Source organism: Aythya ferina (genome assembly GCF_964211825.1).
Source record: "Aythya ferina genome assembly, chromosome: Z".
Classification (NCBI taxonomy): Eukaryota; Metazoa; Chordata; class Aves; order Anseriformes; family Anatidae; genus Aythya; species Aythya ferina.
The window spans coordinates 68,818,462-68,844,570 of NC_140299.1; the positions used below are offsets into that span (position 1 = coordinate 68,818,462).

General features: G+C 42.4%; 1 protein-coding gene across 2 annotated transcripts; it reads left to right on the forward strand.

Moving 5' to 3' along the window:
• Nucleotides 1-2,042: 2,042 nt before the first annotated feature.
• Nucleotides 2,043-25,979, forward strand: RIGI (RNA sensor RIG-I). Of its 2 annotated transcripts, none has more exons than XM_084504047.1 (18): nt 2,043-2,348; nt 2,492-2,623; nt 4,554-4,732; nt 5,719-5,869; nt 7,369-7,494; nt 8,333-8,446; nt 9,551-9,704; nt 10,580-10,838; nt 11,408-11,570; nt 12,451-12,552; nt 14,656-14,813; nt 15,135-15,270; nt 16,157-16,305; nt 17,622-17,712; nt 18,426-18,596; nt 20,189-20,340; nt 21,703-21,849; nt 23,612-25,979. In XM_084504047.1, exons 1-18 carry the CDS (start codon nt 2,243-2,245, stop codon nt 23,924-23,926), a joined length of 2,805 nt encoding a protein of 934 aa, XP_084360173.1. In that variant the 5' UTR covers nt 2,043-2,242; the 3' UTR covers nt 23,927-25,979. The 2 variants fall into 2 exon arrangements, with proteins under 2 accessions (XP_084360173.1, XP_084360172.1); XM_084504046.1 differs by having other exon boundaries at nt 2,136-2,348; nt 8,336-8,446.
• Nucleotides 25,980-26,109: the final 130 nt, after the last annotated feature.

The window sequence follows — 26,109 nt, forward strand, 5'->3', positions numbered from 1 at the left end:
CACTCCTTCCTTATTGGGCCCTGCCTTGCTAACTTAGAACCTGAATTTGCTGACCCTACAGCACCACCCACACCAGTAAGCCAGCACTTCCCCTCTCTTGCCATTGTCTGTCATTTGTCACCCTCAGTCTTCCCAGTGCTCTCTGTAGTTTCTCCTGGCCACACACTTTTCCATCTCCCATTTGCCACACCTGTTAGTTTCTCTTCTTGTGGTCCCATCAGCTATGGCTGGCCATCAGTCTCAAAACCTCCTGTGATGTTTTGCTCTCTGCCATTTGGGCAATTGCTTCCAGGTGGTGATCACGAGGAAAATCTACAGCTGATGACCTGCAAAAAGTTGGACATGCAAAATTTAATGCTGAGGAACACAACTACACACTATGCTCTGAAAAAGAAAAAATAATAATACCAATCAAAAAAATCATTTATTCCCACCAGCTGGACCACACTCTCTAAGGCAGGACTTGGTGGGTCACACAGGGACCCTTCCAGGCAGCCACAAGTGATTTTGGGAAAAAGTAACATTTTTCCTACACCCTTGCCTAGAAAGTTCTCCAGGAAACTGCTCAGCACCATGGTTTGCAGCAGCACAAGCAGATTAAGGTCTTCCCAGTGCTGCAGCTTCTTCTCACCCGATGTGCTTGGCCACTGCAACCCACCACTTACGATGTAGCATAACACAGCCACTGAGAATGTGAGCATGAGACACCGCACAGGCCACAACCCATCCCACTGCACCACTGCCCTGCAACGACAAAGCCTGGGAGAGCCTCCTGTGCTCACCAGGTGCATCTCCAGCCTGGTGCGACTGATCCCTGCTGCCCTCAGGACCCCTCCTGCAGCCACCCTGCCCAGCAGGTCCATTTCACAGGGCAGATTGACTTCTCCATCTAGGGCTGGAGAAGCAGCAAGCAAGGAGTTTGATTTCCTCCTCTTCTCAGATGAAGGACAAGACTGGGTTTCTGCTTGGCGGAGCGATTGCTACCCACCCTCAGCACTGATCTTTGAATCTTTGAACACTCCGTCTGTGATGAGCAGAACCTGAGTGCTAATATCACTCATTACTGAATGAAAGCTGTAATAGGCACTTCTCACGTGGAAATAGGCTCAGTAGGCACTGCCAAGTAAAAATGCCTCTCTGCTATGTTTGTTACCTGTCAGTCTAATCACCATGCTCTACAAGGTGTGTTGGGCAACTCACATAGAGGCTAACACTTCTTCCTTGTTACTCACAAGCAAATTAAGCCCTAAGAGATTATCTTACTGAAAATGCGGGGTGGAGAGATGACTGACAGGGGCTTGTTCCCCTGTCCTTTGCTTGATGCAGAAGACTTCCTCTCTCAGTTGTTCAGCATTTCCCAGTCTAGGAGTGGGTAGCCTTTCTGTGTTTTGGTCAGCTGTGCATGATATTTCTCTCTTCTCATTGCTCTGGTTAAGCTAACAGCCCAAATGCAAGTCTCTCCTAGCCTAGGGCCATTCGTAGCCTAGGGCAACAACTGCTGGGAGAGAGTGAGAAAATGTGAGAGAACCTCACATTTGGGATCTTTGGGGAGCTGCTGCCCATGGAGGACCCATGCTGGAGCAGTTTGCTCCTGGGGGATGGATGGACCCCGTGGGACGGAGCCGTGTGGGAGCAGTGCTTGAAGAGCTGCTGCCTGTGGGCAGCCCCCCAGGCTCAGTTTGGGAAGGACGGCATCCCTGGGAGGGACCCCACGGGGAGCAGGGGCAGAGAGGGACCGTGAGGGAGCGGTGGAGGCAAAGTGTCAGGGACTGACCGCAGCCCCCATTCCCCTGCACTGCTTGGGGGGAAGAGGAAGAGGATGGTGGATGGTGGGGAAGGTGTTTTTCATTTCCTTTTATTTTTTCTCACCGCTCTAGTCTGATAGTGATAGGCAATGCATTCTCTTGTTCTCCCCATCCTTACGCCAACCCCTGAGCCCTTTCCATCTCATTTTCTCCCCGTTTCCCTTTGAGGAGGCGGAGTGGGAGAGCGGCTGTGCCGGAGCCCAGGCCCGTCTCTCGGTGTCCCGGTGGGGCTGTTGGTGGCGATAGGAGGCTCGCGAAGCTGCGAGCCGCTGCCTGTGCCCGCTGGCGGCCAGAGGGCGGGCTGCGGATGGGGCCGCGATCTCCACTCCCCGCGGGGGCCGCTTTCGTTTTCCATTCCCCGCCGGGCCTCGCTGCCTTTCTGTGCCGAGCCGGGGGGGGGCCGGGCCGGGCCGGGCGGCGGCCGGCGGAGCCCAGCCATGACGGCGGAGGAGAAGCGGAACCTGCAGTGCTACCGCCGCTACATCGAGCGGAGCCTCAACCCGGTCTACGTGCTGGGCAACATGACGGACTGGCTGCCCGACGGTGAGCCGCCCCCTCCCCACAGCCTCCCCAGGGCCTCTCAGCGCCCTGCCCGCGGCCGCGGGGCCCCGGGGTGCCCCCCGGGGGTGTCCCCGATTCCCCCCACGTCGGGTTGCAGCCCTGACGGGAGCGCTTCTCTGCGGCAGAGCTGCGGGAGAGGATCCGCAAGGAGGAGGAGAGGGGGGTGAGCGGCGCCGCCGCGCTCTTCCTGGACGCCGTGCTGCAGCTGGAGGCCCGGGGGTGGTTTCGAGGGATGCTGGACGCGATGCTGGCCGCAGGTGGGTGTGAGGGAAGGAGGAGGACCCCCGCCGGGACACCCCCCCTTCAGGACACGGGGAGCCCCCCCGGGGAGCTGTGGCTGCTGGGTGTGTGAGGTCCCCGCAGGTGGCAGGAAAAAAAAAGATGGTGGAAGCGTAAAGTGGTCGGGGTTTGGCATCTCCGCTCTCCAGGAGTGGGTTCTGTCACAGGTTGCTGCTGGGGATTTGTTAGAAACCTCATCTCCACAGGTCTCATGAGAAAAGCCACTACTGCTTTCACTTACTGCATCGATGGCTACGGTACCTCAGGGAGCAGTTGTTGCTGGCTTTCTTACCGCTTGGATGTTGTCCCGCCCTCCCTGTGAAGCAAATATTCGTTCTAGGGCAACTTTTTCCCATGGTGTTATATTGTTGATCCCGGGATTCCAGAAAAATGCCCCCTTTAAACATTTTCATAGCATTTGGTTTGGTGTGTGTCCAGCAGAAACACTGAAAACATCTGCCTACTGACCCCAAGTGCTATCCCCAAGTGCTATTTACTCACTTTCATTTTGGGTTGCAACAGTTAACAGAGCTCTTTGGCCTTAAACTAGAAATGAGCATTACTCTTGTCCTTGGCAAATGAAGAGATAGGTGACAACCAGGTTAAAGACACTGTGATGGTAAGTACCCACACTGCTCTCCCGCTCCTCCAAAAGACAAGAAAAAGCTATGGAAATTGTTCTGTGCTCCCACTGTCCCTCTGGGGTAACGTCCTGCTTTCCTTCTCTTCTGAACCAAGACAAATCATGCAAGTCGTGTATGTGGTATTCCCTGCTGTTTTCTGTCCCATTACATTGTTTTCAGCTGTTTGCTGACTAACTAGGCAGAAGTCGTCTGGCTAGTTCTCAGTCAGGGTTCTGAAATGAATGCATTATGGTAGGAAATACTAAATGAGGGTGGAGCCAAGGACAGGAATAAAACGTAGATGGTGAATAAAATCAAAGGGGTCCAAAGGCTCTCATGATGCAGAGCAGTGTCTGTGCTCTGGACAAATTATGTAGGAGTATTTGCAAAGACTGAATGGATCCGAGGATTGTAAGGACCAAAGGAAGTGGGTTGTAATGGCCACTTAAGGGAACACACTCAGTGAGTGACCTTTTATAGCATTTTTGTCCTCCTTGCAAGTATTACTGCTCTTTTAGCAAAAGTCTTTTCTTATTTCATATTGTGGTTTAACCCGGGAGGCAGCTAAGCACCACACAGCCATTTGCTCATTCTCCCACTAACTCCCACTGGGATGGGGGAAGAGAATCAAAACAGGGTGAAAAAAAATCATGGGTTGAGTAAAAATAGTTTAATAGGACAGAAAATGAAGGGAAAAACAATAACAATAGAATATAGAAAGCAAGTGATGCACAATGCAATTGCTTACCACCCACTGGCTAATGCCCAGACAGATCCCAAGTAGAGGCAGTGCCCCAAGCCAACTCCCCCAGTTTTACTGCTGACCATGACACCCCATGGCACGGGACATCCCTGTGGTCCATTTGGGCCAGCTGTCCTGGCTGTGTCCCCTCCCAGCTCCTGGTGCACCCTCAGCCTCCTTGCTGGTGGGGAAGCACCAGAAGTTGAAAGGTCCTTGGCTCTGTGCAAGCACTGCTCTGCAACAGCTGAAATATCCATGTGTTATCAAATTTTTCCCATCCTCAGTCCAACACACAGCACCATACCAGCCAGTAGGAAGAAAAGTAAATCTGTTCCAGCCAAAACCAGGACTTATATGAAGATGTGGTAATGTAAATAGTCACTGAATCCATAAAAATTGTTGTTGGCCTAGACTTTTGTCAGTCACAAGCCAAAACAATTTTGTTTCTCCAGAGTGGCTAAGAAAGTGTATTGCAGCTCACACATGGGTATTCTAGCCAGAAGTTGAATTAATAGTAACTCTTTGACCCATTTTTTCCTGAAGGTTACACAGGACTGGCAGAAGCAATTGAGAACTGGGACTTCAGCAAACTGGAAAAACTGGAGTTACACAGACAGCTGTTGAAGCGGATAGAGGCAACAATGTTAGAAGTCGACCCAGTAGCACTCATTCCCTACATAAACACGTGCCTGATAGACAGGGAGTGCGAAGAGATCCAGCAGGTTTGGTTAATGGCAAAACCCCTGTATTTGCCTGGTGTTGCTGCTGTACAAATGTTCGGCATTGTCTGTGCCCAGCCACATACGTTTGCAGAGTCGATGCTCCAGAGAAGAGACCTCAGGGCTTCTGGAAGGTGCCATGTTGCGGTCAAATGGGTGTCTTGCTGTGCCTTGCAGTAGTCCCCTTTTTGGAGCACTCATGCTGCATTAAGCCTCCTAGAAATAGAGGTGGATGTAGGCAAAATGGCAATTAGATACCAGCTAAACTGATTCTTACTTGTAATGGTGTTTCAGATAGACTAGTACCTGGACGGTGGAAAACCCTAGAAACTTTGTATGGCATTTTGAGTTTTGTCAGCACCCAAAGAGATGCCCATAGAGTAAAATAAACCTTCTGGTCCAAAGTCATTAGGTAAATGCAGTGTCACAGATGTTTTTAACACTTCTGGATGTGAAGCAATTTTACTGTTACCCAGCAATTTTACTGTTACCTCAGTGTCATTACTGACTGATGGCTGATAACAATTAACACTAACCTGTGGTAGTTAATGAGTGATTGGTAATAATAAATTAATGATGCTAGGTGAAGGAGTCTGTAAGGTGTTCTTGCTCCTTGTGACTCCTGAGGAGGGTTGTTTGCAGCTATTTTATCTTAAAAGAGTTTTTTCTTTACAGAGATAACATTTAGGAAGGTTGCCTCTGACTAAATATCAGGCCTGCCACACAGTTTGCTTTATGGTGTTCTAAATATTTAAGCAAGTAATCTGTCTGTTGATGTAGTCCAGCTAATCTTAGTATACACCTAGGCAGGCAGAATTGCAGCAGTAGTAGGTAAATGACCACATTTTTTTGGAGACTGTTTTTTTTCTTCTGTGGGAGGGAAATGTAATTTTCAACTGAACATCAAACAATATAAATCAATCAAAATGTCAGAGAATTGCTTTTGATTGCTCACAAGCAACAGCAACTTCTGTTTGTTGTACATGCAGATTAGCGAAAACAGAAGTAAAGCAGCAGGCATAACTAAACTCATTGAATGTCTCTGTCGGTCGGATAAGGAGCACTGGCCAAAAAGCCTTCAGCTGGCACTAGATACCACAGGATATTACAGTGCAAGTGAACTGTGGGATATAAGAGAAGGTAAACTTCAAATTGTTTTTATGATGTTCTCTTTCTCTTCTTGTAACAAGACAGGTTGTTGGTTTTTTTTGTTTGTTTGTTTGTTTTTGTTTGTTTTGTTGTTTCTTCAGGAGAGTAAGACCAATTTAAAAGGATACCATCAGACTGCATTTCTCCTTAATGCTAAAAATGAAACAAAACAGAAAACCAGCAATATTCTTTCTTAAAAATTAAAATATCTCTTATATAAAATTAAATATATGTATTTCACTACTAAAACATTAAGCCAATTGGTTTTGGATAAATTGGTTTCTATTTCTTTATGTCTGTATTTGCTTTTTCCCAAACCATAAATGATTGTTTTATTTGTTAGACAAGCCACTCTTAAGTGGCTTTTTACATGAAAATATTCAGAATAAGAAATATTATTGCAGTAGTCAAATGTGTGTGTGTGTTATTTCTTATCTGGGGATTTAGTTTGATATGGTTAATCAAATTATGAACAAATTCAATATAAAATATATAAGAATAATACTTTCAAATATATAGATACTATTTTACATAGCTGATGGCTATATATATGATACGGATAACAACTATATTTTAAAAGTAAAAGTTCTCACTGTTCTGGGGCAGCATCTGCTTACATCTAGTTTAAAGCTGACTGAAGTGATATCGTACATGCTGGAAGTGCTTTAATGCTAGCAGTTAAGGAGGGTTACCAGTAGAATTTAATCCTGGGTAACATATGCTTTCAGGAGCTGGATTAGGGCACATTTGTGCTCTTTCCCCCTCTCCAAAAACAGTGCTTTGCCTTGGTGTGTTCTGTTCACAGTGAGACTCTTTGCAAAGCCTACTTAAATTTGTTTGAAAAGGTAAATAATTACAGGGCGAAAGAAAATTCTAGTGTCTTGATATTATCACGTAAGATAAAGTATACAGATATAAATAAAGTATATAGATACTTTATATATAGATAATATATATACTTTATATATAGATATATATAGATATATATATACACATATATATGTATACGTATATATATACATATATATATGTATCTCTCTCTCTATATACATATATATAGATACTATATAGATACTTTTAGATAGATAGATAGATACAAATAAAGTATATAGATAGTCCCACAGTTTCTAGGTCCTTCCAAAGAATAAGGGTAAAGGGAGAACAAAGTCTTGAATTTACAAAGCTTCTTTGGACTCCTACATGTGTTTAATTGTGGTTAATGTCCACATTAGATCAGTAATCTTGTCTCTACACGTCTATTCTCTCCCTTACTTTTTAAGGGGTACTTAAATATGCATTGAGTTTGTGGATTTCCTAAGACCAACACTGAATGCAATGCATTTTATGTAACAGGGAGCCTGGATGCAGCATCATTTAGTGTAGCTTTTCCATGCTAGTAACCATCTCTTTCACCTTTCCATCCCAGCAAATACAGCATTTTAAAATCAAAAGGGTAGTTAACATGACTTTTTTCTTTTGTCGTTGTACAGATAATGCCAAAGATGTTGACAGTGAAATGACAGATGCCTCTGAGGACTGCCTTGAAGCCAGTATGACGTATTCTGAAGAAGCAGAACCTGATGATAATCTCAGTGAAAATCTTGGTTCAGCTGCAGGTAAGACTTAGCAACAGTTTACAGTGGGGATTCTTCATTCCTTTAGACCCCTGGAGGAAGCAGATGTGATTTGCCACAAAGGACGGCACTGAAGATGTAGTACAAGTCAATGACTTGATTTTGCTATCTCCTCTTTCAGTGTTTAAAGTATTGCATGTTGGACATTACATGTGTTAGAGGTTGCCCTCCATTTACCATATTTCCAATGCAGAGTTGTTCCATCAGCACATTATCAACGAAGTTTCCAACATCAGGCTGTTGTTATATCTCTTCTCTGATACAACCAATGCACACAAGACCTGATGTCAGCCAATTTCTGTAGCTGAAAGTGGCTGTGAAGGATCTGTACAGTTGCTGACATATTTCATATGTGAAATTTTGTCCCACCTGTGGATTCTACATACTGTTCTGTAATACAAGCCCTCTGGTAAGACTGTTATTTAAAAGTCTTTGAAGCAGAAGGCTGAAGGAATACAAGTTGAACTCAGTACACATATTTTTGGGAAAAATATGTCCATATGTTTTATTTCTGAGTTAAAGATGTCCAGTCAAGGTGAGAGTTGTCTTCCAAGATGCTGGAGTGACTTCATTTTTGGAAGCACAATCTGCTAACAATCTCGTAACAAAAGCCTACCATCAAAAGTACATACAATTCTTGTCTGATGCATGTGTCCTGTAAAAAGCATTTTCCATCAGAGAATGCCCTGTGTAGACTGCAAGGACACTAGCTCTATCATTTTGGATACTAAGCATGTGGGGGACAATACATTTTATCCATTTCTGTTGAAACACTCTTTGACAAATGATGCTTAATCCATGTTTTTGCAATCTTTCCTAGAAGGAATTGGCAAACCTCCACCTGCCTATGAAACAAAGAAGGCTCGGAGCTACCAGATTGAACTTGCACAGCCTGCTATCGATGGGAAAAATGCCTTAATATGTGCCCCTACTGGTAAGAAAATGCAAGTATTTTGGAAGAGAGTGCTGTGAAGGACAGAGGAGGGTAAAGACTGAGTCAGACTTTTCCAGCTGTTTATTTAAAAGCAGACATCCCTGCAAGAGTAGAGTCTTTGAGCAATTTGCCTTGCAACCCTTAGGAAAAACAGAATGAATTCCCATCAGACTCTTCGTCAGACTCTGTGCTTCGCTGCCTGCAGCACCAGACCACCACAGGGAACTTTTGCAGTAGCTCAGTACTGAATTGATAGTGAAGATCAGCAGCAAAAGAGAGATCACTCAGCTCTTTCTCCCCACCGTATTTTCTCTGCTGCTAGCCTGATTCTCCCCAGATGCTGCAGAAGCAGGTGGGGTAGCGGCAGCAGAGCGAAGAAGAGCTCAGGTGCTCCACACACTGAGCCTGAATGCTAGTGGGGAAGAGAGAAATGTGAGAGGCGCAAGGCTACAACGGGAAGGACTGAGGCTGAAAACACTGGTACCTGTGCCATGGCCTGGCCTCATGTGGTAGCGCACACCAGGAACAGAAATACACTTAGTGACTTCAAACAGAACGAATAACACTGCAGACAGCTTTTCACCTGGTGTCTGCAGACTGAGACTGCAGGAGAGAAAGGGATGACCACCTAGCTGAAAAGACAGCCTCCAAAGGGCAGCATAGCACTCTCCTTGTTCCTCTGCACAACACTGGAAAAAAGTAGAGGTGAACCAGAATAAGTGAATGTAAAAAAATCAGAAATTGTCCATTACTAACAACAAAATATGTTAGAGAATATGCATGTTCTTTCATGAAGCAGATGCTGCTGCCACCCATGCCCTCTGTACTCCATTATTTTCCATGTAATCATTTCTGGGGTATGTGGAGATGCCATATTATGAACTCAGCTTTGTGCATTGTGGAACAGAGCTGTGTAACTTGTCTGGGACCTGCAACAGAGATGTGCAGGCCCTGGTTCTGCACCAAGAGCATCTGGCAGTATTACAGTCCCTTTGCCAGCTCCCTGTTGCTCAAGGCCCAGACGGCAAGCACAGGGGACAGGCCCCTGCTTACAAGCATGACCTTTCACTCTAGTGCCTTACCCATCATGTTCTTCATTTAAAGGATCTGGAAAAACTTTCGTCTCAATTCTGATTTGCGAACACCATTTCCAAAACATGCCTGCAGGACGAAAGGCGAAAGTTGTCTTTCTTGCAACTAAAGTCCCAGTGTATGAACAGCAGAAAAATGTCTTCAAGCACCATTTTGAAAGACAAGGGTAAGTGTAATTCTGCCTCCACAGAAGATAAGCTATACTCTCACTCAGCTACAGCTCAGGCAAAATGTAATGGTTTAACTGCTGACAGGAATGTTTCTCACTAATGTGAGATGGTTTGTGGTAAGAATGACAAGTCAACATGCTAAGTGCTGTGAAAAGAGCGTGGTGCCTCTGCTCTGGTGAGTTCACACACTGGCTGTACTGCATCTGTGGCAATAGCCAAAGCATACCTGTGCTTGCCTCTGGAGAAGGGCTGACGTGTCTTTTCCCTGGAGGCTCCTTGCAGCTCTGCTCCCAAGGACAAGGCACTTGGAAGCACCAGAGTTGGGATGCATCTTGTTCTCAAATGGTAGCATCTCCTTCTTTTCCAAAAGAAAGGATCCTAACTTGTTCAACCTTTCAACCTTTCTTCAGATGGCAGTCAACCTCTCAGATGGAACTGAAAATTTCCTAGGGGAGTATTGATACCCTGCAGTTTCTGATTTTGAACAAATATATAGGAATTCCTATAGCTATGGGAAAAGGAGGCTGCTGGACAGAAAACAGTCATGTGCTACCAGCTGTACACAGAAAACAGGTGAAGGGCAGGTTCTGCAAATACAACTTGACTGTGAACTGACAGGTGAAGCTTAAATGGACAAAGTCACCACCCCTCAAATCTAATATATTTCATTTAATGGGAGATGAAAATCCAGCTGTTTACTCTCAGCACTTGTTTTTCTCAGTTTCTGCAGGTCAGACTATAGGTTCCAACATTTTTAATTTAGTTACTTCCCTCTAGGGCTTGCTGAAAATTAACCCTTCTAGCTGTTTATTTGTTTGTTTTTCTTTGCAGAACATCCTCTTTTCATACATTATCTTTTATTTCTTCTTAGATATTCTGTTCAAGGAATTAGTGGTGAAAATTTTTCAAATGTCTCTGTCGAAAAAGTTATAGAGGATAGTGACATCATCGTAGTGACACCCCAGATCCTGGTGAATAGCTTCGAGGACGGGTCCCTTACCTCCCTCTCCATTTTCACTCTGATGATATTCGATGAGTGCCACAACACTACAGGCAACCACCCTTACAACGTGTTAATGACCAGGTATCTGGAGCAGAAATTTAACTCCTCTGCAAGTCAACTGCCACAGGTAAGGCTCAGCCTGGCAGTGGTGGAAACTTTAATGAGAAACATATTGCAGTGTGGTCAGCAAAGCCTGAAGTTTTGCCTTCTGTGTTAGTCTAGTTCAAACTCCCACTTATCAATGGCTGCAAATAAAAATGCTAGCACCTGCAACTCCTCTCTTTCTTCAGCTACCTCCAAACTATTTTCCCCAGTTGCATCTTCCCTTCAGCTGCCAAGAAACTGCTGTAAAGACACTTCCTCGGAGTGGGTGTGGAGGACAGCTCTGGGTGTGGATTTGCTGTTTCTGTGTGTGATGAGCACAGGCAAATGCAGCTGTTGATGGATTAAATTAGCTGGATAATTTATTTGCAGTTTAAATACAGAAGGCTTGACCAACATGGAGAAGGCATGAGTGGGGTCAAGGTCTGACTCTCAAGAATAAGTCCTGGCACTTAGGACTTCAGGCACTTCAGCTGCTTGCTTTGTTTCCTTGTTTTTGAAGACAGTGACCATTTGTTGGTTGGTAACTGCACCTCCAGTCTTTTTTTACTTGTGACAAAGGACCAACACTGCTATTCATGTGTGTGTGTTCAGATTTTAGGTTTGACTGCTTCTGTTGGAGTTGGTAATGCCAAGAACATTGAGGAAACAATAGAGCACATCTGTAGTCTCTGCTCCTACCTTGACATACAGGCCATATCCACTGTCAGAGAGAACATACAAGAACTGCAAAGGTTCATGAACAAGCCAGAAATAGGTAAATGTTTCCTTTTCATTTTCCTCTGAGATGCAAAGCACCACCAATAACTCAGCTATCTGACCCACTTTTGTCAGGTGAAGTTAAGAGCTTATAAGTCAGCTGGAGCTTTGCTTCCTGATAGCTTGAAAGAGGTCTGAGCATGCACTTAAGCATTGCCCTGCAGTAAGACAATGCCAGTTTGGGCACAGATTGCATCCAGTTTTAGGGCTCATTCATGTGACCAGGCAAAAAACAATGTAGCCAGCACCACAAGAGCCAGCACAAGCATCCCTGAACCTGCAGAAAAAGCAGACCATACCATGTAGACTTAGCTTCATCAGCTGCAAGTCATCATCTGTACTAGATGACGTTGCTGTGTCACATACTGCAAACAGAGCTCCCATCAGACAACCTCAGGGTCAACACAGCCATGCCACCACTTTGCTGAGATTAATGTGTTGAGAGATGAAAGGTAGAGAAATGAGGTGGATGATGTTGTGTCTTTTTTTTTTTTTTTTTTTTTTTTTTTTTTTTTTTTTTTGTCCCTCCTAGGAAATACTTAAATTTCTCCTGGCTCTTCCCATGAAGAGCCATGTGGTCATAACATCATTCCAGAAGGGGATGGTACTGAAAACAGCAGGAAAAAACAAATTTTCTCTTTGCTGAGCTGCAGTGTCTGGTATTCATTTAGCAAGGCAGAAAAGTCAGTTCAGTTCTGCCAGTGAAGACTGGGAACTGTTTCTGCACAAACATAATGCTTACTAACAATAAACATCATTATGATAGCACAGAGCATTGTATGTAGTGTTCTTCCAGATGAGGATTTGTTCTGTGCTGCCCAGGAAAACATTCGACTTACTGAAGCCACTGACCACTCACTTCTGCTTTTTGTCTTTAGATGTCAGATTGGTTAAGAGACGAGTTCACAATCCCTTTGCAGTTATTATCTCAAATCTGATGTCCGAGACAGAGGCACTGATGAGGACGATTTACTCAGTGGGTAAGGCACTATAACATGCCTATAACTGGGATTCTGTCATCGATTACATCAGTGTAAATCCTCATGGCTGCTACAACAGTCACTTATCTTCCTCTGACTTTCTCCTCCTTCCTTTTTACTTGTCTCTAACCAGTATTACCTACATGAGAGATCACAGGTAGAAGAGTCACATACTGTCCTGTTACTTGTGATTAATTTTGTAACCTTGAATATTTTTGCTTGGATTTCAGCCTGTGTTTCTAGAAGCTAAGAATGGTGTGTTTTTGACACTGTCACATCAGCTTGAATTGGAAACAAAGCTACCAAAAGGCTTGCTTTCAAAATGTGGTGAGCTGGATTTCGTTGATGAGAGATAGTTGGAAGTTCTCACTCAAGCATTTCTCCAGATGATTCATTCCTAGCTGTCTCCGTCAATGAAAGTGAGAAGGGACTCAGCCTCTGTGTTACTCTGACTGCTCTAAGTTCTTCCTCTTCGTGAAAGTTTTCTCTCTCTTCTGCTGCACTGAGACTTCTTCACACAGTATCTCTGGTCTCTCTGAGTTGCACACAGAGTTCTTTGTAGGGGTACCCTGACCACCTTTTCTGGTCAGCCTTTTGTTCTCACATTTTTGGCTGCATTTTCCCCTGTTTCCTTTGTTTACCAAGCCTCTGTTATTTCCTGATGAAAGCATTTAAGATAATTTTGCAGAAGAGGATCTCTGGAACAGAAACACCGTCAGAGAGAGGATACAGCTGCCAAAGAAAGGAGACATTTGTCTGCAGGATCCCAGCTTCATGAGCTGCCAGAGATGTGCAGGTTTGCAGAGAAGCAGATGCACAGTTGTGAGAAGAAACAATGGGTGGCATTGTCAGGAGACTGAATTGTGCAGCCCTGCAGAAATGACATTGATCCTGTCTGCTTTTGCAGGGTTCCTAAGTGGTGTCCAGTAAATGGTCTTATATACAGTTTGAGAGCTACAGCGCAAAGTGGACACCCCTGAAGAGTTATGCTCAGGATCTGCCTTGGTCTATCGAGTCCGTCTCTGAATTAAAGGATTTTGTCTGCACTTAGACTGGCCTTTGCAAACTGAATAGGGTGCCTTGAGCCTGTCTTCCTTGTTTCCGTATTTTCCTAATTACTTTTCCCCCACTTTCCAGATATTGGAGAATGAACTGTACTCCATGGCTGGAAGGGAGAATTAGAAAGCAAAACAAGGCAATAAAAAACAAAGAATAATTTTTGTTTTCAAATTGCACAACAAACTTTCCAAGCTGTACAGCAAATTAAGTAAACGTTTCTGAAGCTTATCTCCCTGTCACAGTTCCTCTTGCATAAAATGTCATTGCCTTCCCTTCTGTGGACCCTCAGAGTACTGATATTTATGAAGTTCTCAGAGTATGGACAAAACAAAGAGGTACTAGCTAGTTCTGCCTCCAGAACAGCCCTTTGGGTAATAGACGTTTAAGTACCATGGACCATATAACAGATGATTACTGAACTATTGAGTAGCTGGTAATCCAAGGAGCAATGCATTTACAGTGTCTTGAATACTGTGGGATTCTTACAGGAAAAGAGAACTCCAACTTTATTGGTAAAAGCCTTACAAATGTTTGTATCTACATAGATCCTCAACTGAATTGTACCAGGTTAATTCTAGCCTAATCTCTGGGTGTAACTTGAAACACACAGAATAAAGAAGACAGTTCCAGGCTCTTCTCAGATGGTTCCTAGAGACAGAACAAGAGGCAGTGGGCACAAACAGAAACCCAGGAAATCCCCCTTTAGCATCAGGAAGAACTTCTTTGCTGTGAAGGTGGTCAAGCACTGGAACAGGTTGCCCAGAGAAGCTGTGACATCACCATCCTTGGAAATACTCAAAATTGATTTGGACGTGGTCCTGAGAAATCTGCTCTAAGTGACCCTGCTTTGAGCCGGGATTTGTCCTAAAGATCACCAGAGGTGCTTGCAGCCTCAGCAGTTCAGTGATTGTATCTTACGGTACTTTTCTGTTTAGGCTTTTTAGACCTAAATTCATTGAAAGTGCATTGTCTTCTGGCCAACTGTTCTGTTTATTTGTGATGATGAACAAGGCAAACAAATGATTGTTTCCTCCCTTTTTCTAGATACTGTCTCCCAAAACAGCAAGAAAGATTTTGGAACACAGAACTATGAACACTGGATAGTTGTCACTCAGAGGAAATGCAGACTGCTGCAGCTAGAAGACAAAGAGGAGGAGAGCAGGATATGTAGAGCCCTTTTCATTTGCACTGAACACCTGCGGGTAAGTGTGTATCTTCTGTTCTTCCATACAGAGATACTGCCCTCCTGTTCCTCCTGATAATGGTATGTGCATGGAGGAGCAGGTTTTTAACCTAATAATCTTTTTTGAAACAGGCTAAAGCATGCATCCTCTAGGAACTGTGTCTTAAGGTACTCACTAAGCGTAGTATAACACAGAGGAGCCTTTGTAACATTTGTGTTGCCATGCAAATGGAAGAACAACACAATTCTGTAATATGTAATCTACCTAAATAACATTTGCATTCATCCTTTGTCCCATGGAAAGTGAAGCTTCAGTATGTGTGTCTTTTTCTGTGGTCAGAAATACAATGATGCCCTCATCATCAGTGAAGATGCCCGCATCATAGATGCTTTATCCTACCTGACCGAGTTTTTCACAAATGTCAAGAATGGACCATACACAGAATTAGAGCAGCACCTGACGGCCAAATTTCAAGGTATTTCACACAGTCACCTCTGACAACTGCAGGAAGGAAAAGGGCTTCTGGTAGGGTAATTCAAGTTGTTTTTTCAGAATAGCTGTAATTTTTTTTTTTTTTTTTTTTTTCCCCTAGAAGTTTTGTACTTTTCCTGTGTATTTTGTACTATTCCTGTGGGCACAAAGGTAGTACTAGGGTTTGTTGGGGGGGGGGGTCCTCACTTTCTGGGATTACAATCTCTACCACAGGAGCTAAGGAAGCAATGGTAGTTTTAAGTAAATGCTGTAGTAGGTTCTTAAGTGCCAGCCTTTGAGATAAGGCCGTGGTATCCTTTGAGGGCTGCTTCACAAGCAGATGGACAGATAGGTGCTGGCAGCTTTAGATAAGGCAACATACACTGATCACAGCACTGCCTAGCCTCCCCCTGCCCAGTGCTCCTGGACAAGCCACGAGCTCCTGGCAAACAGCAGGCAGACCTCTACACCTCTTTTACTGAAATTTGGAGGCTGAGCAGTTGTCTAGCTTCTGGGTTCACAACAGTGTGCTGTAAACCTGGCTGTGATGTGGTGTGTTGCAGTGCTGACTGCAGTTTTACATCACTGGGGTGTCTGCCCTTTAGTGCCAGTTGTTTCTGAAGAAATGGAAACCAAGTTTGTTCTGATTAGAACTGATCCTGTAGTTTGCTACAAAATGTATTCTGAAATGAGATTCAAAAATTGTTTTCTGAGGGTTTTGTTACATTTAATCAATAGCTTTTTTTCTTTGCATCTGAAAGAATACAAGTAAAAATAGAAGCTAAAGAGAATACGGGTGGCATTTGAAAGTAGGTTGAGGTGAGAATTCTGTTTCCTGCATTAAAGAAAGCGATTTAGTTCTTTTTGAATAAAATGCTATTTTCTTCCAGAGAAAGAACCAGAACTGATTGCCCTTTCAAAAGACGAAACAAATGAGAATCCTAAACTGGAAGAGCTTGCCTGCATCCTGGATGATGCATACCGCTATAACCCACAGACTCGCACTCTTCTCTTTGCTAAGACAAGAGCCTTAGTATCTGTAAGACATCTCTTTTTAAAGCTCCTACAATGGGAAATGATAAAATGTAATGCCTCATCTATTTTCCTTTCCATTTTGATCTGGAAATGTAAAAATATGCATGTCTTCCTAAGCAAATATTTATCTTTCTATACCATCCTAAGCAGTGGTGCTCTGAAGCAGGGTGAGGTTATTATTTTTCCTAAAAGCTACAAGATAAGGGATGTTGTTCTTCATCATTTCTGCTTGTTACAGGTTGTAGTTTATCATTAAGCTGTCAGTTTTTTACTTTAGGTACAAAGTCAGTTTTAGCTAGTTGTTTTACAAGATTTTTGGCCTTGGTACAGCAGTGTTATCAACTAGCAGCTCTGCTCTTTTACTGACTGTGCACATCAGGAGGTATTCTTAGGTGTCCTGGAGGATTCCTGTAGGCCCAAAGGAGGTCTGTGCCCTAGCATGTGTTCTTGATCAAGGAAAAGGGAAGACTTTGTGGAACAGATTTTCTCTGGACCCTTCTGATGCACTGATCTATTCTATATTTGCCTGGGATCAAAGATCTAGGTTGGGTGATCTTTTTTCACTATTCCACTACATTGTTCCCAGAAAACAAAATCATTCTTGAAGTAACTGTGCTGCTAATCATTAGCTTCAGTAGCTCCTAGACATTTGCTGCAATGTGTCATAATCTCTGGCTACTGTAAACAGACTTATCGGCTGAGTGTCTCAATCTCCATTTCATCCTTGCATATAGACTTGCTGGATGAATTACAAAACAGAAAAAAAAAAAAAAAAAGTTAAATGCAAGGTAAGGTCCAGACTAACAACACCAAGCATCTCCTGGCAGCTTTCTGTGATATTTGCAAAAGCCTACTTTAGCCTGGCTGAAATTCGTTCTTACATAAGGACAGTTTGAAGATGCTACTTTCACTGTGCAGTGGAAAAGTGCAGTTTGTAAGTAGTGCTTCATTTCCTTTGGATCCCAGAGCTCTACTATTCAGTGATCTACTGGCTTACAGGAGAACATTAAAAAAAATAAAGGAATGCATACTATTTAGCAGTGAAAGGCTGCCTGCACTTTAGCCAGCCTTTATGTTGGGAGGGTTAAAAGAGAGGAAACCAGCTGAGACGTGATCAGATCTGGCATCAGGGCTGCAATAGTGATTGTGTTCCCTCACCTACTTGTAGAATTTCCCTGCTGAAATATGGCTTTACCTTCTTTTCTGCCTTTTGTTCTCAGAAGCATTAATTGCCTAGGCAAGGACAGGGAGGTTCTGCATAGCTGTCCCAAACTGGCATTTCATCTGGATGGCAATCTAACTCCCTGGTTTGCTTTCCAGGCTTTGAAGAAGTGTATGGAGGAAAACCCTATCCTTAGCTACATAAAGCCAGGTGTTCTGATGGGACGCGGAAGAAGAGATCAAACAACAGGTATGCAGGTCTGCTCTGTGGAATACCAGTCTCCAGACATGCTCTGGCTACAGAGCTAAAATTGTTTTACTGCTCCTGTGTTCCTAAGCAGCAGAAGATCATTTATGCTATGATTTCTTCAGTATCTAGAAGACTTTTAATCAATTCTGTGTAGATGCTGGCTTTTTCCATCTAGGATCTTTGGTTAAAGCAGCAGTTAGAAACATCTGTGGACCTTTCCTTTTGGATTCTTTTGCCAGTTCAAATGAAATTCACAAATTGTTTTCCTTGTGATTACTTCTCATGATATTTTCCCTGTTCTTTTACAGTCTCCTGTCTAATTTTGTATTTGGTGGTACAAAGACATTTTATGATGGAGTGGAAGCAGCACCCAAAATGAATCACAGAATCACAGTACATGAACTACAAATGGCTTAAATTAAGAGTTAGATTGGTCTTAAAATAAGTAATCTGCATGGGTTTCATTAACTAAGATCAGTTAGGTGCTGTGTGTGTGGTGCTTTTTCCTAGGATGACAATTATTGTGGCACATCAACATATTTGCTGTTCAGTGGGTATTGTGTACAGCCAGTGGGGTATGCTAACCTAAAGTATTTTTCCATATCAAAAAGATGTACTAATTTCCACGTACCACTTCAGCAACAGCAAATACAGGTAGCTTGCTCAAGAAACCTTTTGGTGTTTTTTCCTGACTCAGTTTCTTGGTACTGTAGGTATGACCCTCCTAAGCCAGAAGGGTGTGCTGGATGCGTTCAAAACCAGCAAGGACAACAGGCTGCTCATTGCTACATCTGTTGCTGATGAAGGCATTGATATTGTCCAGTGCAACCTTGTTGTGCTCTATGAATACTCCGGTAACGTGACCAAAATGATCCAAGTCAGAGGTATGGAAATTCAGAGCTATTACTTTGCTTTATTTACTCTTTTGGCCTAGAAATTGACTTAAAAGTGCTACTAAATGGCACTTCAGAAATAATATAGCAATATGTGCATTGCTTACTGTTGTTCCTTTGTGCCTTTTGAGTACAGTCAGATAAATGATGGGACTGGATGTAACAAATTTGTTCACAGAACAGAGTCCTTAATGTTGTGTGGCTTTTCTTTTGCCATGTGAATTAACCATGGTACACATGGCTATTGAGCTATTGAAGAGCAAACCTCAAGTGAATAATCAAATATACAAACAAAAGTATGGTTACAAAAACTGTAGCCAAAAATAGTGCGAATTGTAGTGATTGTGATAATTTACAAAGGACTGCTGTAATCAAGTTTCACGTGTTGCCTTTTCTCCCAAAGACCTTCCCCTACTCAGTGGCCAATTACCAACACAGGCACTCCCTTTGTGCCCACTGATAATTCACCAAGCACTAGGTCACTGCATAACAGACCTCTAATATTCAAGAGCAAAAAAAAGCTTCTGTCTTGGCTTGCTTGGAGTCTAAGACTTCAGTCTCAAACCTAGGTGATTTTATTATATGGCCACTAGAGGGGAAAAAAGAGCCACACTAAATACTGCTTCTACTTGACATTCCCAGATGTCCTAAACCTGCCTCTGTCTTTCAGGGATTCACCTGCAATATTTTATCATATCACCTGAGTAATTAAGTTCACAATCTGATGAGATGTGATCTCTTTTGCACTCAGATCTCTGCTTTCAGAGCTTGTGTGCTGTGATTTTTGAGTTTTGTCCTATAAAGAAATAATAGTCCTTGTTTTGGCTTATGGCTGAAAGAGTAGTGTTAGTTCATAATATGCCATTGAAGATACAAAGAAAATAAGCTACATAACTTTTTACGCCGCATAAAGTCATGACTTTGGAGGGGATTGGAGCTCAAAAATAAATGAGGACACTTGTTCTAAGTGCAGTATTTCTGAACTGGTATGAAATCCATGTTTGCCTGTGTCACAGCAGCAAAAAGGAGACAAGCAGTAGGCACCAACAGATTGAAGAGACAGCACTTGCTTTTTATTGACAGCAATGTATTTCCAGTTCTTCATTGCTGGTTTGTTTTACTTTGCTGTTGGTTGTCATTGTTTTGTTTTGTGATATTTTTTTTTATTTATTTATCTGTTTATTTTGATAGACACCAATTAGCAGAGGAAAAAAATAGTAAGAACTTTTCTGCTCTACCCTGTTTTTTCCAAAGAAGGCTGCAAGATGCTGTACAGTAAATGAAGCATGTCAAGCATGCCTGAGCTTAACTGAGGCAGGCCATAGAAGCAGGCAATACAGCAGAGGCTGGGAGATAGGCATGAAGATGCCTAGAAGGGTACAAATTATTTGTTCTGGTTTATGATCAGGGAAGAAACAGATGAGAGAATGCTGTTCAGGAAACAGTGCTATATAAATTTGAAGACAAGTACAGGAAACATGAGCAGCCACACGGAAAGTCCTTAATGCTCTTTTATGGCATAGCTACTAGTTTTGCACATTGTGTTAAGAGTAACTAATGAGGATGAAAGTGTTGCTGTATAGGTCGTGGAAGGGCAGCAGGCAGCAAGTGCATCCTTGTGACAAGCAAAACAGAAGTGGTTGAGAATGAAAAATGCAACCGTTATAAGGAAGAAATGATGAATAAAGCTGTTGAAAAGATCCAGAAATGGGATGAAGAAACATTTGCAAAAAAGGTTTGTTATATTTTTGTCCTAAAATCTACACGTACAGTGTGTATTTTCCTTCATCTACCACAGCTTTATCTAGGACTACATGATAATGTGAGGAAAGTGTGCTCTGTGCTTGGTTTCAGACAGAGGCTGGACCAGCAGAGAAGGGATAGTGTATACCACTAGCTAGCAAAATGTCATCTGGGTTGGAACTGCAGAAGCCTTAAAAGTTGAGGTAGAATTTATTAATTTCTCAGCTTAAAAAATTAAATATAAACTATTTTGTCTACTAGAAGAAAAATATTTTATCTGTTTGGGACTGTGGATGGGCAGATGGGATTACTTAAACTGTGCAGCTGGTGGTAATATGTCCATCCATATCCATGTCCAGAAGCACTTTTCCTTAACAGCAGGCCACTACAAGTGTTTTCCTAAGTTATTTGCTGTGATGCCTAAGGTTTATCGATTTCAAGAAACCATTGACCAGGATATTAACAGGATGATGTTTGGGTTTGTGCATGCTGTTCTGCTGGTGACCTTTTCAGTACTGCCTACAATACTGTTCATCTTTGCCACAAGCAATATTTGACAGAAAACAAGCGTTATAGGAACAATCAGCATGCATACAGTGTTTTACATTAACTCTGCTGTGAACCACGCACTTGCAGATCAGAAAACATTATGAGGGGCAGAGGAAGAAGTGTCAGGAACCCTTGGATCTGAGGTGACATGCAAAGATGTGTGTTGGGCTAAGCCAGCTGTGATGGACAGGTGGGGATCCTCCTAGGCCTTAGTAACAAGTGTCCCAGGGAGGGCAGGAGGAAGCCAGTCACAGTCACTGCAAGTAAAAATGCTTTGTACACAGTTCTGCCACATCCCTGTGGATTTGCAGTTTGCCCTGTTTCCATGTGAGCTTTCATAGTCTGAGTTGTAACAAGGGGTGTCCAAGGCCCTGTAGCCATTGCAGAGCTTCTTCTCCCACCTGAGGCCTCAATGGAGGCCCTTCTGGAGCCTTCTTTCCAAACCAGGGACTGCCCAGAGCAGCAGTGCTGTTTCTGCTGTAGGGAGTCTCACATGACTTAAATTTTATAAGGACTTTAACAGTGTTATGACCAAAAGGGCCATGTGCTCAGGTGGGAGAGCAATGGCATGAACACTGCCCATCCTGAAGACTCATTCTGGCATTGGTTGCCTAATCTGACATACATACCATGTTCTTTCTGGGCTAGAACAGGGCATGGTTTGTTTCCTCATAAGTAATGGGTCCCCAGACATTACCTACCAAGAGAACTTAGCCATCTTGAGTTGTGTTCAGACATTGGTGCTCCTCTGAATTTTGCGATGCCTTTTATGATCTTGATTTGTATTTATCTGTTAATTTTAAAGATACATAATCTGCAAATGAAGGAAAGGGTGTTACGAGATTCCAGGAGGAAAGAAATAAAACCTAAAGTAGTGGAAGGCCAGAAGAACCTCCTGTGTGGAAAATGCAAAGCATATGCCTGCAGTACAGATGACATCAGAATTATAAAGGTATGCCTCTGTATGGAAATCTCCATCCATGAACTCCAGGGAAGTCAGCATTTTTGGACCAATAGCATTGGTTTTCTGTGTGGAAAGTAAGCTATTTTGTGCCAACTGGGGAAGACAAAAAATATTGGTATATCACTAAGCCACAGGACCAGTCGTAACAGCTTCTGTAGCATATTATGGTGGCAGCTGATGATGTACGAGGTGTGCAAATATGTGATATGACAGAAATCAGTTCAGGATTCCTGAATTCCCTTCTGACAAAATCCTTGTATTTTTGCAGGAAACCATGTGACGTTTAATAATGTAACTTCTTAGTGTAACTGCTGGATATTTACTTTCCCTATTAATGTAAGCTTCTCCTGGACCTCTTCCTGCAGCTGACATTTCTCTCACTATTTCTGCTGAGAGAAAATTATCAGCACAAAGTACTGAGATCCACTCACACCTTGGTTTATGGTCCACTTTTGTGTATTGAAAGGCAAGGCAAACCAGGGTTTTGCAAGGGGAGTCCTGCAATCCTTCAGTATTTTGTTGTTTTCCACTCTTTATAGGTAGCTCACATTGTTTCTGTGTATCTCATGAGGACATTTTTGTTGTACTTCTGAACTTGAAGAATCTGTGTAGGCCTAGGAAGCCAATACTCTGCACATGGGGTGCGGTAATCGTGAGAGAGCCTTATCTGGATATTCTGAGCCTTTCCTGCTTTTTTTTTTTTTTTTTTTTTTTTTTAAGATCCTTCTCTTTAATTCGTGCTGTTCTGACAAGCACAGATGTGATAAGGTGCTTCAAGCCACAGCTGAGCATTATGATTACTTGCTTCCAGGCACTCTCCTTTTTAATCAAGAAAACCTTTTTGTTTTTACCAGCTGTTTTTGGACTATTGATGGGAGTTCACTATTCCTCTGCCCTGGTGAAGTCAATAGACAGGGGTTTGAAATAGCTCAGCCTTACAAAAAAAAAAAAAAAAAAATTAATTTCTTTGCCAAATAACAAGATGCGTCTAACATGCAACTCTGTTACTTTTTTCTTTTTTTTTTTTTCCCTGTGGTGTTGGGTTATCACCAATACCTGTGCAAATTTTGAGAGCTCAGAAAACAGATTTTTTGCTTAGTGTCATGCAAATAACCCCCAACATTTTAAATAATTCCTCTAAACTCAGTTCTGACAATTTACAAGCCTAAATAGATTTAACAGAAATTGCATTTCCAGAAGGGATTGAGAGTTTTCAGATTCCACCTTAAGTTCTGTATATGCTTTCATATTGCTTTTTTTTGAAACAAACTTTGATAATACGTTACAAACAAGTGTAAATAACTGTAACCTCTATAATTTGTTAGTGTGGCTTTTGCTACCTCTGCAAATTATTTGCATCGTAACTCACAGAAAACTGTGGGAAGCAGGAGTCTCTCAGGTCATCTGTTGTTCAGATGGCTTTCAGTTTTATGCACAAGGCTCAAATAACAGCAGTCGTGGTTTTGAGAGAAGCTAAGTTAAATGTGTATATGCTGGTGATATGTAAGAGTTCTGGTTTTGATAGTCCCAGCCCTGCTCCTTTCTGGTACCTGGTATTTAATGAAAATATAACAAACTATTTAAAAAAAAAAAAAAAAAAAAAGGCAAAGAGGGGCTGGAAGGTGAGACTTGCAAGTATTGAGAAGCCCTTTACGACTGAAATGATATTTGTGAGGGGAAGGGAAATGTCAGGAAGTATGACAAAAGGTGTTTCTACAATTAACCATTTTTGGCACGTGCGTTGTTTCAGGACTCTCATCACATTGTCCTAGGAGAAGCATTCAAGGAGCGTTATATAACAAAGCCTCATAAGAAACCAATGCAGTTTGATGGTTTTGAGAAAAAAAGCAAGATGTATTGCCGAAATAATAATTGCCAGCATGACTGGGGAATCACAGTGAAGTACCTGACATTTGACAATCTACCAGTGATCAAAATCAAAAGCTTCGTAATGGAGAGTACTGCAACTGGAACACAAATGGACTTTCAGAAATGGAAAAGCATTAATTCTTCTTTGAAGAATTTTGATGTTGAAGAAATGTCCAACTTGTACCCACCATTTTAGTGCATCTATTACTCTCCTACACTAATGTGAAAAAGGAAATGATCTCCTATTTCCTTGTATAAAAAATACTTGTTCTTTATACTGTGTGTGTGCTAGGTACCTCAATGGCATCTGTCTAGATAACAAAAGGCTGGTATGGCCACCAAAAAAAAAAAAACACACAAAAGCTATCTTATTAAGTGTTTCACCAGAACTTATGAAGTAAGTATGGACCAACATATGCCTAAGTATCTAGATCTTAATCTTTACTGATTTTATTAAAATAGTAGCATTTTTCTATCATGGCATATTTGTCAGCTTGCTACAGCTGAAGTTGCAGAATGGATACCTTTCTATGTGTTGCTTACCTTAATGAGCTGCAAGGGAGACAAGACAGTGCTGTCTAAGATAGGTGACGGCTTAATTTAGATGGTGATTACCCTGATGTTTTGCCTCAGGGGTTGGTATTTGAAGTCTCTCACAATGTTGATATTGATTCTATAGGTGCCCTGTCAGCTGAGTTGGAATCAGAACTGAGTTTAAACATTAGAGTGTTTAAATCCCTTCCCCTCACCTAGATCCCAGACTTCTCTAAGAAAAAAACAGAAGTTGCTACAGATGCAATTATGAAAGGTGATGTTAAAACTGTAAATTATAAAGCACTTGATTCTACGTGATACCTTCAAAGAGCATAATCTTCAAAGTTTTTGGAACTAAGATGAAATGTAGTTTACTTTCTACATTTAGTAGTGCAGTAAGATAATAACGTAGAAGAGTTATGCATTTAATTATACACTTGAACTCTTAAGCAGAAAGCACCTCAAATGATAAGCTAAGAGTGGAAAATGTTTTGTAAACTACTTAATTCCTAGTCAGGGAGACTTGGGATGGTCTTTTAAACGTTGTCACAGGGCATTAAAAGCAAAAATCTTTTAAAGTGATGCTTCATGTTCTATCTTGGTCCATGCCTTTTCTTGTGAAAGCTCTATAGCACCATACATAATGCCTGCACTTCAGTCCTACAATGATTTATTCTGGATATAGCTTTTACCCAGTAAATGTCCTGTTCGTATAGCTGCTTCTAAAAGGAAACATGGAACAATGAATAAAGATGATTTATTATTGGATATGCCACCCCTCCAAAAATACTAGAAACAAAGAACTGGAAGAAGGCTGGCCCTTGAGAGTATCTGATTTTATTTTTTTATTGAACCCAGAATTACATATTTATTACCAAAAAACATTCAAGATTATGACCACGTTAACAGCTCTCAAGATGCTCTACAGAATGGTTCAGGGTAGAAGGAATTCTGTGGGCCATCTAGTCCTCTGCTTAAGCAGGGACAGCTAGAGCAGACCACATTCACATGGCTTTTGAATACCACCAAGGATGGAGAATCCACAGCCTCTTGGGGCAACCTGTGACAGTACCCAGTCATCCTCACAGTGAGAAAGTGTTTCCAGACATTCAGAGGGAACATCCTGTTTCCTTTGGTGGCCCATTGCATCTTGTCCTGTTGCTGCACACACTGAAAAGAGCTTGGGTCCGCCTTCTTCACGCCTTCCCCTTGGGTATTTGTACACACAAATAGCCAAGGTGCCCCTGAGCCTCCTCTTCTCTAGGCTAAACAGTCCCAGCTCTTTCACCCTTCCCTTCTACCAGGGAGTCCAGAACTGGACATAGTACCCCAGAGGTGACCTCAGCAGTGCTGTTTGTTATAATCAAGCAACATTTGGCTATTGCAGGCACAGTGCACTCTCTACCCTCCATCTAAGACTCTTGCTTTCTTTCAGAACTAATTTCACTGTTTTTTTCCTCAGATACAGTTGGAGCTAAGTGCACTGAAAATACAACAGGAGGGTATAATATTTTTTCCACTGTGTTGTTTTAGCAGTTGGTCTAAATACAGTTAAGAGTAAGTGCTTTATTAACCCTGTTTATCTCTGAGTTATCTGTTATCTGTTCATAAACAAATACATGTTTTGGGGATTGGGCAGCCACTGCCTTCAACAAATATATTACTGTAATCACTGGTTGGTAACTACCATAAAATTGCTGACATTAATCTTGAAAGCGTGGTAAATTGTCTTCTTGATAACAAAACAGGGAAATAAACCAGCCCTATTCTGCTGGGTTACAGAAGACTGCCAGTACCAGACAGCATCTGCATTCATTCTATCTCCTGTAGATTATTCAAAGAAAC

What these genes read in the sequence shown, in the direction of transcription:
- RIGI (XM_084504047.1), top strand. Translation starts at nt 2,243, where the DNA reads ATGACGGCGGAGGAGAAGCGGAACCTGCAGTGCTACCGCCGCTACATC. An exon ending in TTTGCACTGAACACCTGCGG is followed by an intron (nt 14,814 to 15,134) that starts GTAAGTGTGTAT and finishes TTCTGTGGTCAG; the next exon opens with AAATACAATGATGCCCTCAT. An exon ending in ATGACATCAGAATTATAAAG is followed by an intron (nt 21,850 to 23,611) that starts GTATGCCTCTGT and finishes GCGTTGTTTCAG; the next exon opens with GACTCTCATCACATTGTCCT.